Below are 15,098 nucleotides of genomic sequence, written 5' to 3'. Positions count from 1 at the left end.
GTTAAGGGTGAACACTAATTTCAAATGCTCAACGGAATTAATCTACCTCTCTTTGTGCAAATTAAATAGTCACACTAGCACCCAAAAAAGAAACTCCAAATGCAAAATAATAATCAAGCAACCACAAGCAAAACACCAAGATTTTTACGTGGAAAACCCTCCAATGCGAAGGTAAAAAACACGGGACCTAGTCCAGTCAAATCTTCCACTATCAACAATAATGAGTTTATTATTGTCTTCCTTAGAGAAATATCTATAGGTTATCACCACATCAAGAATACATGCTTATTGGATTAAACATAAATTCATCACTCTAAAGTAGATTCCAACAAGAATAAAGAAAGATTTTACCAAGTAGGTACTAGCAACCAAGCAACTAAAGAGGAATTTCAAAGATCGACCACAATCAATACGTATCACTCGTCGTCAGGAGTAACATACTAAAATTACATCAAGATCGGACCACAAATGACCTTCAATCTCTAATGGATGCAGTTAAGAAAAACCTTTTTCTTCTTTTCTCTTCTCTCTCTCCTTACAGCGTCGCACTCTTTCTTCTCTTCTTAAGAGCATCTCCAGCAGTGTAGCTAAAAGTGAGATATTAGTTACATTTAGCTATTTTTTTCTTTTTTTTTACTCCAACAGAATAGCTTCATATTAGCTATTATACCTTAACTGCTACAGTGAATAGTTTCATATTGCTATTCACTGTAGCACACTAGATTGTTGAATATAATATTAATTTACACATTATTTTCTCTCTCTTCTCTCTCTCCCTCAACATTTCTCTCTCTTCTCTCCCTCCCTCAACGTTTCTATCTCTTCTCTCTTCTCTATTCATGAATTTATGATACAAATTCAAGTCTTTTGAATCCCTAAAAACTCTCCAAAAAAAATTAAATAGCATGCATATAATTGACAAATTAAAAATGGAAAAATAAAAATAACACACAGATATGCTGCGTGAATCAATTCTATTGCAATTTACAAGATGATGCAAAAGCGGTCGCGGATCAAAAAAAAAAATAAAAGATTAAAAAATAATATTTTAAAAAAAAATAGAGAATGAAATAAGAATCTGTTGGAGTTGGTATTAAAAAATGAGTAGCTAAAATAGAGAATTGTGCTTTTTGACTAGGTAGAATACCTCTTACTGCTGGAGATGCTCTTATTATGTTCTCTTGTCTCTCATAAACACACGTACATGTGTTTCTCTTATATAGCAAACAAAAGGGTTTTACCCTTTGTTTGTCCACGTGGGTTGATCCCCACATAAAAAGAGACCAACCCTACAGAATCAATCATCGGGCTTCCATTTGTGAAATAGTTAAACTATTTTTTGAACAATTTTCTGCACTATCAACTATTGAATTTGTCTCCATCATCTTTCGGCATATGAAAAATGTTGGTTGCTTAGGTACGTAAAGGTGCATGTTCATTGCTAATCATTGAGATTACATCAAGCATGGTAAGTCGATCAGCCGGGCTTTCTTGGACACAAATAAGGCCAATATTAATGAACCTCAACAGAATAGCAGTGAAAGAAGCATATCTAATTGTTGGCTCCATCAAGTCCAAACTTCAATCATTTCTCCACGACTCCCAAGCCTAGTTTCATTTCAAATCAGACTAAATTTAATTAAAAACTAATAGCATTTTAATTTATAAGATTAATGTAAAACACATAGAATTTGGGAGAGCATAAAAGCTACATATGTAACTAAGAAGATTGAGTGACTCGGTGTTAAAGAAGCTAGTGTTCTTCCTGCCAGTCATAATCTCTAGCACCAATACTCCAAAGCGAAACACATTAGACTTTATCGAGTATTGACCCTTGATAGCATATTTGGCAAACATGTACCCACTAAATTCCAAAATTTGGTACATCACTCTTTTAGTATCTTGCTAAGAGAATTTAATTGGAAATTGCAAATATCATATGTAAAACAAGTTGCATAGTACTTACTAAGTTCCAACAACTCATTTTGTGTTTGCTTGTGTTTCATCGCCTCCAAGTCCAACTATTCGAGCCATGCCAAAATCTGATATTTTTAGATTCATTTCACTATCCAAGAGAATGTTACTCGGTTAGATCTCTAGATATGATTCCTAACCTTGAATATTGATGAAGATAAAAAAAAAGCCCTTGAGCAATCCCTTCAATAATGCATATGCGTATCTCCCAACCTAACATTTTTTTATTGTTGGATCTATTTAAAGAGTACAACCAAGGAAATTAGTGCTTAAGAACCTAGAAACATACTGAGAGAAAAAATATACACATATAAACATATGTATTAGCATGGCATAACAGTGGGATAACAGTGGTGGGAGGGGGCAGAGCAAAGGAAATCAGGACTCACACATGGCATAATGCTGCACACGCGTCAACGCGTGCGGAGCAGGCTCCGACGTGTGGTGGCCGGATGGAGATGGGGTTGGCGGTAGCTAGTAGTGGAGAGGCCTAGGTGCATGGTGGAGTGGTGTGTGTAACTGTGTAAGGTTGTGGCTTCCTAAAATGGAGGACAGATTTGATTTTGAAAAAACGAAGTCCAAAGATTTCAAGAAGGGGGCATATCTGAGGCTAGGAAAGGTTGAAAAAGGCGATGACTAGATGATCTACCGTGGAGGAGGAGATGACGGAGCTGTTGAAAAATGATAAATCGCCAAAGTCCATGGATAGGGCCTCCAAAGAGGTAGTTGGAGCCTCAAAAGAGGCAAGAAAGGCATGGGAGAGGAGGAATAGGGGATTAGAGATGGTAGTTTAAGGGCGGTATGGGTACATTCCGAAAATGTTTTAAAGAGGTTTCTTTCTCTCTTTTTTTTTTTTTTTTTTTTCTTTTCTTTTTTGTATAGTTGTGATATGATATAAAAATAAAACTATTTTTAAATGTTTTATATTTTAATTTATTTGTTAATGCTTTTATTTAGTTTTTAGTTTTTTTTTTTAAAAAAAAAATAAAAAAAAATAAATAAATAAGTTATTCTAAAAACCGTTGCCAAACTCGTGAGTCATTATCTTTATATTTTTCTTCTTTTCTATTTTGTCTGATTACATAATTATCTTTATATATATTTTTCTTATTATCTTTATATTTCCAAAGATTGTGGACCATATGCCAAAATATTTGTTTTATTATGAGAAAGACGCGTTATACAATTATCACCACAATATGGTCTAATCTTCGTTGATCACCTTGATTCAATATTCACTCAAGAATTAGCTAGAGAGGCAATTTCATGGGTGATTGGAGATTTTTTTGCTTTTTGTTTTATTCATCATCAAAAACATTTTAATGTTGAGAGGTTTTGAAGAGTCAAGTTGTCAAGTCATCCTAAAGCACCTGGTCAATGGAGAAGATGGGTAGGAAAATCCCTCACCTCATTAGTAGATATTTCTTATGTTCAAATGTACAGTTTTTATGTGTAGTTGAATTAGTCATAATTTGGGTTTAAAATATTAAGTAGATGTATGCTTGAATTAGTTGTTAACATTCCGTCTCTTACATGAATAAACATGAAAAGAAATAAGCCAAGATTTCAGATTTCAACCCTTTCAGGTAGCTACTAAGGGAGGGGAAGGAAATCAATAACCGATAATCTTTTAGAGACACTTGGAAGTTGTTGGCAACATTTATATCTATAGCCCTTCAAAAAAAAAAAAAAACATTTTTATCTATAGTATCATTGGCAACAAAACTAAAATGAGTGAACTAAGACAACATTTAGTGACAATTATGTAGCATATCAACATGCATCCAAATTAGGCTGAAAAGATTGCTTCTCCAACATTTCGTTTCTTTCACATAAGAATCAATCATCGGGCGTCCATTGCTGAAATAGTTACACTATTTTTCGAGCAATTTCCTGCACTGTCAACTGTTGAATTTGTGTCCATCATATTTCGGCCTGTGGAAAACGCTGGTTGCTTAGGTGTAGGTAGAGGTGCATGTTCATTGCTAATCATTGAGATTACATCAGACATGGTAGGTCGATCAGTCGGGCTTTCTTGGACACAAAGAAGGCCAATGTTAATGAACCTCAACAGAATAGAAGTGAAAGTAGCATATCCTATTGTTGGCTCCATCAAGTCCAAACTTCGATCGTCTCTCCACAACTCCCAAGCCTAGTTTCATTTCAAATAAGACAAAATTTAAGTAAAAAGTAATAGCATTTTAATTTAAAAGATTATTGTAGAATATGAGGAATTTGGAAGAGTATAAAAGCTACATACATATCTAAGAAGACTGAGTGACTCGTTGTTATAGAAGCTTGTGTTCTTCCTGCCGCTCACAATCTCTAACACCAATACTCCAAAGCTAAACACATCAGACTTTATTGAGTACAAACCATCCATAGCATATTCGGGAGACATATAGCCACTACATTCCAAAATTTAGTAAATGAACCTATCAATAGCTTGCTCAATGAATTTAGCTAGGAATTGAAAGTACCAAGAGAATGTTACTTACTAAGTAAATGTAAAACAAGAGAAATTTAGCTTGCTCAACTAGTGTAAAACAAGTTGCATACTTACTAAGTTCCAACAATTCGGTTTGTGTTTGCCTGTGTTTCATTGCCTCCAACTATTCGAGCCATGCCAAAATCTGATATTTTTGGATTCATTTCACTATCCAAAAGAATGTTACTAGGTTTTAAATCTCTATGTATGATTCGTAACCTTGAATATTGATGGAGATAAAGAAGCCCTTGAGCAATCCCTTCAATAATGCATATGCGTGTCTCCCAACCTAGCATCTTTTTCTTGGTTGGATCTATTTGAATAGTACAACCAAGGAAATTAGTGCTTAAGAACCTAGAAACATATGAGAAAAAAATATATACACATATATATACATAAAAGTGCACTTACCAAAAAGATAGAAGTCCAAACTTGTATTGCGCATGTACTCATATATTAATATCTTTTCATCTTGCTCGATACAACAACCTAACAGTCTGACAAGATTTCTATGCTGGAGTTTTGCAATTAGTATTGTCTCATTTCTGAACTCCTCAATACCTTGTCCAGATCTTTTTGAAAGCATCTTCACTGCAATTTCTTGCCCTCTGAGTAATTTTGCCTATGAAGAAGAACCAAAAGCTCTTTAAACTTTCATGAAGGTTTACCATTAATGTTGGTTTTCTTAATAGTGATGAAAGTGCATTCATCAGGAAGAGGAAAATGTAACATACCTTGTAAACAGGTCCAAAACCTCCTTCTCCAAGTTTATTCTCGGCTGAGAAATTATTTGTTGCAGCTAATACACTCTCATAACTAAATAGTGGCAACTCAGCATCCTTCTCTCTCTTCTTCATATTATTGTTGGTATTCATTTCATCATTGATTGCATGGATTTCAGCATCAAAATCAAATAATAGTAGATTATAACTTGAAGGAATCTCTCCTGTTTGATCTAGAATGATAAGAATTGGTCACTATACATGGAAATGTAGTGTTTGGTCATAGAAAAATTGAGGTGACATCATTAGGTTCACCAAAGTTCAACCACTATGAGCAATTCCAGTATCTAAAGGTAAGTTTGTATAGTCATTTTTGCAAATAAGAACTAATAATTTAGGAATTCATTCCCATTTTAGTAAAATGACCAAATAACTGCAAAGCTCCTTCCCGAAGACATGGTGAAGTTTGTCGGAGGATCCCATCAAACTTAACCAATTACTAATGATACTATTTGCCTTTCATTGTTAGGCCATTAGAAAAGTTTGTTAAGTGACTTCCCTAAGAACAAGAACTTTTGACAATTTTCTTGTCTTAGATTAAGGTAGACTTCCTTGTAATTTTTTTTAAGTGATTTTTATATACGGTTAGAATATTCACATGCACTTACCTTTCCGTTTGAGCCTTCCTTTGCATGAAAATCAAATTGAGAGGCATAAGATAAGCCCTGTTGCAGGGACCAGCACAGCTACCAATACTTTCCATTTTTTGCCTGATTCTGATGAGAGTAATCACTATTAGCTAAACCATAAAAGAGAAATTAAGTATTAGTTCAAAAGGAAAGATAACATAAATTTGTGTATATTTTTCACCTTGGGTACTTGGATACTCAGCAGCAGCAAGTCTGAGGTAGATATCTTGTCCAATCTCGCCACCATATGGAAGTTGTTGTAAGTTCAAAAGAGCTCCTTCCCATATCATACACCCGCTCCTATTATAAGCATAAGCTGCGCAAGAACAATTTTCCATGCATGCCAATTCACATCTGCTAGCATTCAAGGCCAAATTATATTCTTTCGAATAAACAGGCAATCGCATGTTTGATATTTTCATGAACCAATCTTTTTTGACATTAGTATGCGTATTATTCTCACATTGCAAAGGAGATTTCCTCACACAACCGCCTGACCAATCATTTAGTCTGTTGTCTTCCATGGAAAATGGTTTGAAACCTTCTAGACACTCACAAGGATTTGAGGAATTGTCAGGGTATTGGACCACGCCAAATGCACCACACAAAGCGTAGACATCAGATATGTTCGTCGGTGTAGACCAAAGTGTATTCCAAACGGAGGCGACAGGCAGCCACAGCAGTATCCTAATCTGTCCTGTTTGGTCAATTCGATATATAGCAAGGGTAGAAGGATTAGGAACAGAGTAAGTAAAATATCTCTCACTTCCATTTTTACTTGACACAAAACTTCCGTTGAAGATAAGGGTCCTTTCAGAAAATGAGCGGAGAGATGTTCCATTATGAACTTGCGAACTCCAATAGATTTGGGATTTGTTCCACTCTAAGAGAAACTGATTGCTTCCATTTGGGTTTAACCCCAAGGAGAACACACCAGGTGCTGGATCTTCTGAATTTTTCCATGAAATGAGCTGCTGTGGTTTTCCAGTAACCATATCGATCCCAAGCTTTGCACCTGGCAGCCATGTATCGGTTGGATGGTCGAAACTCTCCCAAAATATAGTAGAGGTGTTCGATCTACCTCTCAAAACAAAATTTCCATCATAACGAAGTACTGCTTCCGTTATATTTAACTGGGGAAATGCCAAATTTGTCGACCAAACTGGGATCTCGGAGGAACCTTCAAACAGGAGTAGATTGCCATTTTCTGAGAGCTCAAGTCTTGAGGAAGATGGGTGAGACAAAGGGTTTTCTCTATTTGCTACCCAAACAATTTCCTCATGAAACCCTTTATACCATATGCCCAGGTAGATTTTTGATGAAGTGCCTGGTTTGAAGAAACCCAGCTCAAATTTGCTACCTTGAGATAATATGGTGTCGCTCTCTAAAAGAGAGTGACCTGGTGGAAGGGTATCACCAACTATGGAGAAGCATGCTCTGTAAAAAGACATGATTAGAAGCAGAGCAAATAAGAGCCATGGCTTCCTCGTCATGCTACTCATATATCCCTCTGTATAACTTGCTGTAACGCAGTTAATAATTACAGAAAAATGCTAGCTAGAAGAAAACTTGGTCCCTTTTTTTTCTAAGCAATACAGAAAGAAGGGGAAGGAGTAACAAACAAGAAGAAAGAAAAGAATACAAATGAGAGCTACAGAAAGCATATTCATAAGAATTGTGAGCCACATCCCATTTTGGAGCCAGATGAGGTCTCTGATTGGCTTGCCTTTGGACTTTTGAGGCTTCCCAAGGAACGCAGACAAAAAAGACTTGGGATTTTTTTTGTGACAAAGATCACCTCCAAAAGATGCTGGCCATTCCTTACAGATAACAATTGGAAAACGTGAGCTCTTTTTGTTGTAATTGTGTATTTCCAACACTTATGTGTCAATATCAACTTGAGTCAAACTTTTATTTCTGCGTGATCGTAATTTCTGGCAGAATAGTCGTAGCCTCCTAGTGGGCTTGATTTTCCATAGATCGAAAGAATTTTGAGAAGGAAAGTTTGAAATATATTTGAAAAATCTAATTGTCTCCGATCTACATCTACATGGAGGTTGAATAGGTATTTACCAACAATAAACAGAATTAAAAATCTTAAGCATGCAACAACACCAAATATATATAATAAAAAATGTTGTAAATCAAGAGACACATATGTTTGGTTACGAAGAGAATTCTTTAAAAGTAAAACCTTTCTGAGGCAGCCAAATCTAAAAAATCACAAGTATGAGAGGTCTTAAAAAGTAAAATCACTCAAAGAGTTAGCCAACTCTAAAAGACTAATTTAGAAATTGTTTCACTTGAAGACCAAATCTTATAGCCCTAATACAAATCTTATTTATTTATATTATTTAATATTTTTGACAATAATTATGTTTCAGTTATTTCTTTTAATTTTTTTTTTTTTTTAATAAGTATTTCTTTTGGGTCGGTCACCACTCACTAGTGTATATATTAAGGGAAATTTTAAAATTGGGGGAACATAGCTCTTAGCCCCATGGTTCCGACCGTGGGCTAATCATCAGACCATCTTGCATCTTTTCTATTGGGGCGGCCCAATTCAGTGCTGCATCTTCGAATGGACCGATCTAGAGGAGATTGTAAGCCCTTGATGAGTCTCATCTCCATTGCTGGGATCGGTTGAGGAAGCTCAACCGAGCTTGCGGTTCTGGGTACGTTTCTCAATTCGAAGTTTCGATAAGTTGTTCAATTAATTCTTTGTTTGGTTGCTGGGGAAAATGTAGGAAAACAAACGAATTGATGTTTAATTATATCTTGAATTTCCATTGCTTGGGTTTTCAGTGCAACCATATAATTGGCTTAGTTCATTTAAGATTTATATGGGTTAATTTTGGATGCGGGTTAGGCCTTGTTTGGGAAGCAAGATTTTCCAACTCAAACTGAAATTTTTTCTAAATTCATGTTTGGCAATTTTTTAAACTCAATTCAACTCAACTCAAAAAATTTCAACTTAACTCAAAAATTTTCATCCCAATTAATAAAAATTATAAATAAAGATTGAAAAAATAAATAAATAAATTTAGGGTAGCCGAAACACCCTAGGTGGTGGCTGGGCCACCCCAAGCCCAACTGGGGTGGTCCGACCACCCCTTAATATTTTATTATTTTTTTAAACTTCTTATTATTATTTTTTTAATTAAATTTAAAATATATAGAATATTTTATTATTATTTCTATCAATGGGACATATGTTTCATTTATGGCCTTAGGATCTCTCTAAGAGATCCTAATTATTAATTGGATATTCTCCAATCCAAAATGGACGGGAGAAAATCCTCTACCGTGTTTGACCCACATTCCTTCGTGGGCCATAGGTCGAATAATGAAGGTTGTTGATAGAGGACAATTTTCAATCATATTTGCTTTAACAAAAGGGACATATATAGCGATTCTGACATCATATGGGGACATAATTAATGGCGTTGGAAAGCTCATTTAGAGGGTTACAAAGTCATATTTCATTAAGTTTTTCTAATTCAAATGTTTACTAAGTTAAAATAGACCGTAAAAAGAAAATTGAAAAGCCGTACAAAATTGCTCGTCTGTTGTTTATGTTTGAACAAGCTTTAAAACGAGTTGACAAAATAGCTCGTTCAATAACTCATATGAAGTTGGGTTCGAATGAGTTATTCATAGATGCACTCGTTTAAAGTTGGGTTAGAACGAGCTGCTGTGTTAATTGAGAATTCATGTAAGAATACGAGGAAACCATAGTTAGGTTCGAAAGAGCCTTTTACACGTTCAGACAAGCTCCAATAAATTTTTGTAAACAAACTTTTATTTGAGCGTTTTCTTAGGTTTAGGAGTCTAGGTAGTATAAATATATGTAATGGCTATCTATAACCTTAATTTATTATGTTATTTTGACCAGTTATCAATGAAAAACACTTTTAAGAGTGGTTTTCTTTTCTATCCACATTAAATCCTTGATATATTTGCCGATAGTTAAGAGTAGTAATTACTAACGTTCCTGCTCTGCTATAACGCGCTTTGGACGAATTTTTTTGTTGTTTAGCCCACAAGATCTCCATCAACAATTAAATAATTGATGCAGTGCAACTTGACTTTGATATCAATTAATGCAGCGTGTCGTGATTAGTTTGCCAAGACAAACAAGATAAGAATCACAACTCTTCTTAAAACTAATAATCAATCAAGGATTTAATGTGGATAGAAAAGAAAACCACTCTTAAAAGTGTTTTTCATTGATAACTGGTCAAAATAACATAATAAATTAAGGCTATAGATAGCCATTACATATATTTATACTACCTAGACTCCTGAACCTAAGAAAACGCTCAAATAAAAGTTTGTTTACAAAAATTTATTGGAGCTTGTCTGAACGTGTAAGAGGCTCTTTCGAACCTAACTATGGTTTCCTCGTATTCTTACATGAATTCTCAATTCACACAGCAGCTCGTTCTAACCCAACTTTAAACGAGTGCATCTATGAATAACTCATTCGAACCCAACTTCATATGAGTTATTGAACGAGCTATTTTGTCAACTCATTTTAAAGCTTGTTCAAACATAAACAACATACGAGCAATTTTGTACGGCTTTTCAATTTTCTTTTTACGGTCTATTTTAACTCAGTAAACATTTGAATTAGAAAAACTTAATGAAATATGACTTTGTAACCCTCTAAATGAGCTTTCCAACGCCATTAATTATGTCCCCATATGATGTCAGAATCGCTATATATGTCCCTTTTGTTAAAGCAAATATGATTGAAAATTGTCCTCTATCAACAACCTTCATTATTCGACCTATGGCCCACGAAGGAATGTGGGTCAAACACGGTAGAGGATTTTCTCCGATCCATTTTGGATTGAAGAATATCCAATTAATAATTAGGATCTCTCTAGAGAGATCCTAAGGCCATAAATGAAACATATGTCCCATTGATAGAAATAATAATAAAATATTCTATATATTTTAAATTTAATTAAAATAATAATAATAAGAAGTTTAAAAAAATAATAAAATATTAAGGGGTGGTCGGACCACCCCTGTTGGGCTTGGGGTGGCCCAGCCACCACCTGGAGTGTTTCGGCTACCCTAAATTTATTTATTTATTTTTTCAATCTTTATTTATAATTTTTATTAATTGGAATGAAAATTTTTGAGTTAAGTTGAAATTTTTTGAGTTGAGTTTAAAAAATTGCCAAACATGAATTTAGAAAAAATTTGAGATTGAGTTGGAAAATCTTGCTTCCCAAACAAGTAATCTTTTGTTTTGAAATCCTAGATGCCATGTCACCCATCGTGAGTACTGTTCATTCACGCTGGTGTAGTGTAAAACACTACGCCAATCTTTATTAAAAAAAGGAAGAAAAAAAATTAAGAAGGGATGAACATTTTCACATCAGCTTATTTATATGACAGTGAGATTAAAGTCGAGCTAAATACTCTAATTTAATTCATATTCATATTTTAAGCCTATTGAATTTAATGGATTTTTGGCTTTAAAAACGAATTATGGTAAAATAAAAAGCTTATTATTCACAATGCCTGGGCCGAAGATCAGTTGTCGTTTGAGCTCAGCTCAGAATTGGTCCACATAAGCATAGAGAAAACCCGAACCCGTTCGATTGGACCGGCCCATGATCAACTGAAAAACCCTAGTCTTTCAAGTCTCTTCTATGGCTATATAGTAAGTCACCATGAGAGGCCAATAGAGGCAGAGAGAGACAGAGAGAGAGGGAGAGCGCGGCAGAGAACAATGGTGTCGGGGTCGGGGATCTGCGCGAAGAGGGTGGTGGTTGATGCGCGGCACCATATGCTGGGGCGGCTGGCGTCGATCGTGGCGAAGGAGCTGCTGAACGGGCAGAAGGTGGTGGTGTTGAGGTGCGAGGAGATATGCATCTCCGGAGGCCTTGTTCGCCAGAAGATGAAGTACATGAGGTTCCTCCGCAAGCGCATGAACACTAAACCCTCCCACGGCCCCATCCACTTCCGCGCCCCCGCCAAAATCTTCTGGCGCACGGTCCGCGGGTCAGTCAGTCTCGGGTCCTGTTTGGTTGCTGGGAAAATGAGAGAGAAAGTGCATTGGATCTTATTTTATTTGGTTTTCTAATTTTCTGTATAGGATGATTCCGCATAAGACGAAGCGTGGGGCAGCGGCGCTTGCCAGGTTGAAGGCGTACGAGGGAATGCCTCCACCGTACGATAAGGTCAAGAGGATGGTTATCCCCGATGCTCTAAAGTGAGTGTTTTTTTGGCTTCCTCGTTAAAATGTGGGAATTTTTTTGCTGTTTTGGTTGTTTTGTGGGTTTCTGATTCATATGGGTACTGATTGGTTTGGGATGGGTGTAGGGTGTTGAGGCTTCAGAAGGGGCATAAGTACTGCTTGATGGGCCGTCTCTCATCAGAGGTTGGATGGAACCACTACGACACTATCAGGGTACGATGCTTAATTCTTCACATTACTCGGTGCAATTATTAGTTTTAATTTGAGTTCGATTGTTGTTTTGGATCGCTTTGTCTGCTACTTTATTTCTACTTGTAGATTAAAGGTTTCTACTAATTGCTTGCATGACCCGAGTGGACAAATTGACACTACAGTGTTGAGCATTGGCTGTCTTCAATTGTTTTAGCGTTTTTTTCATGTTGCTTTGTGCACTTATGGATTTTCCCATAAGAATTATATTTGTGATGTTAATTTAAACTTTTGAGATAACCAGGATTTAAAATGGAACCAAATTAGAGGTGCTAAGTTTGAACCTTCACCCTCTAATTTATTAGATATTCCACATGTTGGGTACCATACCATTTCCTATCAGCTTATCCTTGTAAGAAAACGAAATATATTTGTCATGTTCTCTTAGTGAAATAGAAATATCTAAGATGACAAGTATACACTGTCATGTAGTCATTGTCATTATTGTTCTATCATATGTATACTAATTCTGTATAAAGATGCGAAATATTTAGATTTTTAACTTTTCTATGTTGGTCAGGTTGAGTTGGTGTCTGTATTGGTTATTAAGACCATGGAATTGGGGCCTGTTGCTTTTTCATGTTTTTACTTTATCTGGACTTAAGATTATGCACTGGTGTGATGATTGTCTTCTTGCTTCACTTGTCCCAGTGCAAGTTCCGATCACTGGTTGTCTACTTAACGGTCTTGCATAATTTACATGGTTTTAATATCTTCAAATGCTTGTAATTGTTGCTTGGATAATTGTCAAATCCATTCCCTGGTTTCTGAAAAGAAAAATTTAGGATAGTGGAAGTGAGGTTGCTAATCCTTTGGTATTCTGTTCCGTTAGTTAATAATTGTGTACTTGTGCTGGCTTTTCAATTTTCAATTTGATGGATCAAATCTTACAGTAAAAGTCTCAATTCATAATCTATCAAATCTTACAGTAAAAGTCTCAATTCATAATCTAACTTGTATTCAAATTTTTTGTAACTATTCTTCTCTCACAGGAGCTGGAGAAGAAGAGAAAAGAGCGGTCTCAGGTTGCATATGAGAGGAAGAAGCAGCTGAACAAACTTAGGGTGACGGCTGAGAAGACTGCTGAGGAAAAGCTTGGCTCCCAACTAGACATCCTTGCTCCGGTTAAGTACTGAAATTATAGATTAGGTAGAGTTGCACACAGTTTTGCATGAGGGTTACGGTTCTAATGAATTTCCTGTCAGTTTTGTTGCTTGTTTGAATTGATAAATTATGAATTACTATCCAGTTTTGTTGGATTGTTTGTAGAATGTTTCTTTCATCATTCCGATAATTTATATTGTTGGTCAATTTATTGCTCATGCTGTTGCTGTCTACCTCCTCCTCCTTGCTACACTATGGGTTGCTCCATGCATTGTGGGCGACATTGTTTTTGACATGCAGTATTACGCTATTGGCATGGATAGTGAATACATTAGCCCCCGAAAATCGAGGCATTACAAATGCAAGGTGCACTTCTCCTGTTAGGATCTTGACGTTGGCTTATGACAAGAAATGGCACCTCTTAAAGAAAGTCGAAGACAAAAAAAAAAAAAAAAAAATGATGTTGAATAAAATAATTTTTTCCACCATCCAAAAAGTCGGTAGTTTGTTGACAGATTTTCAACAAGTTTGCTGTAAGAATCGGTAGTGATTCGGATAATAAATATAAGGAAGTTCTTTTGGGCAGTTTGTTTACATATTTGGACAGACGGGTATCATAAGAACTCTTATATTAACTATTTAAATTGGTAGTTGTTGAAGATTCGGATCGATAGTTTGCCTTCAATAGATTAGGCATTGAAGTGAGTGTATGTCTGCAACACAATCAAAAGAAGGGGTCTTGCATGAGGCCAGGAATGTTAAAAATCTTGTGATTATCAGGCAATGATCCCCTCAATTGGTTTCAAAAGCAAGAACTCATTGCACACCCGGTTAAGTTTGGCAGATTCGAAAATTATCCCAAAATATCTTTTGTAACAAAAATCCACCTCCAGTTTCATTTGCTGAGAGCTCAAGATGTACAAGAGAACTCAAGTACTTTAAAAAAAAAAATGAAAAACTGGCACGAAAGAAACTATTCTATCTTGTTTAGAGAAAAACTTTATTTATTAGATAAATTGAGGTAGGAACGAGATAGCATAACAAATACAAGCTCGATTGATAGACAAGACAGTCAAAAAAGAAATCAACAACATTAGTGAAATTTGTGTCATTCATTCGAAAATCCTTTACAGAAGAAAGATGAGAAAGCTAATCATGGTTGTCAACAGTCATACCATAGTCACTGCAGATATTATTGTAAAGTTTAGTCATAAAAATGTAGGTAAACTTCTGTTCTGCTACTAAACACAAAACGGTAGAAAATGTCTTGTTATTTAATAGCAGGAGGAAGCAAGTCAACTACTTTTGATTTAGCTATATATTTTTGGGGTTCCTTGCAGCAAATAGACATTAAGTAAAACGGGAATTCGTCGACAGCAGGGTTCGAACCTGCGCGGGCGAAGCCCAACAGATTTCAAGTCTGTCTCCTTAACCACTCGGACATATCGACGGTCGATGGAACAATTGTTCTGTTAATAACATAAAACCTATATCCTTTTATTGTCATCTTTCAACTCCCATGATATCCCATACAAAATTTAAAATAAATTTTATAGAACAATATAAAATTAGATTACGGATTATTAAAGTTTCAAATTAAATTCCTTAGTACGTGAAAATTTTGATGGAATATTAGTTTCAAGAAATTAAGATAA

General features: G+C 35.5%; 2 protein-coding genes and 1 non-coding gene across 3 annotated transcripts; 1 reads left to right on the top strand and 2 right to left on the bottom strand.

The window, feature by feature from the left end:
- Positions 1-3,569: 3,569 nt before the first annotated feature.
- On the bottom strand, positions 3,570-7,528 carry LOC132185301 (receptor-like serine/threonine-protein kinase SD1-7). The gene is made up of 7 exons (XM_059599094.1): positions 6,055-7,528; positions 5,853-5,976; positions 5,197-5,434; positions 4,874-5,084; positions 4,538-4,775; positions 4,235-4,382; positions 3,570-4,126 (listed from the first exon to the last, which is right to left on the bottom strand). Exons 1-7 carry the CDS (start codon positions 7,373-7,375, stop codon positions 3,818-3,820), a joined length of 2,589 nt encoding a protein of 862 aa, XP_059455077.1. The 5' UTR covers positions 7,376-7,528; the 3' UTR covers positions 3,570-3,817.
- Positions 7,529-11,572: 4,044 nt separating this feature from the next.
- LOC132184266 (large ribosomal subunit protein uL13w) lies at positions 11,573-13,661 on the top strand. The gene is made up of 4 exons (XM_059597832.1): positions 11,573-11,894; positions 11,989-12,105; positions 12,216-12,303; positions 13,332-13,661. Exons 1-4 carry the CDS (start codon positions 11,623-11,625, stop codon positions 13,473-13,475), a joined length of 621 nt encoding a protein of 206 aa, XP_059453815.1. The 5' UTR covers positions 11,573-11,622; the 3' UTR covers positions 13,476-13,661.
- Positions 13,662-14,811: 1,150 nt separating this feature from the next.
- TRNAS-UGA (transfer RNA serine (anticodon UGA)) lies at positions 14,812-14,893 on the bottom strand. The gene has a single exon. It is a non-coding gene; the product is annotated as a tRNA-Ser (tRNA).
- Between the last annotated feature and the right edge of the window lie 205 nt (positions 14,894-15,098).

Source organism: Corylus avellana, chromosome ca6, assembly GCF_901000735.1.
Source record: "Corylus avellana chromosome ca6, CavTom2PMs-1.0".
NCBI classification, from domain to species: domain Eukaryota; kingdom Viridiplantae; phylum Streptophyta; class Magnoliopsida; order Fagales; family Betulaceae; genus Corylus; species Corylus avellana.
This window is presented reverse-complemented; position numbering and strand designations above follow the sequence as displayed.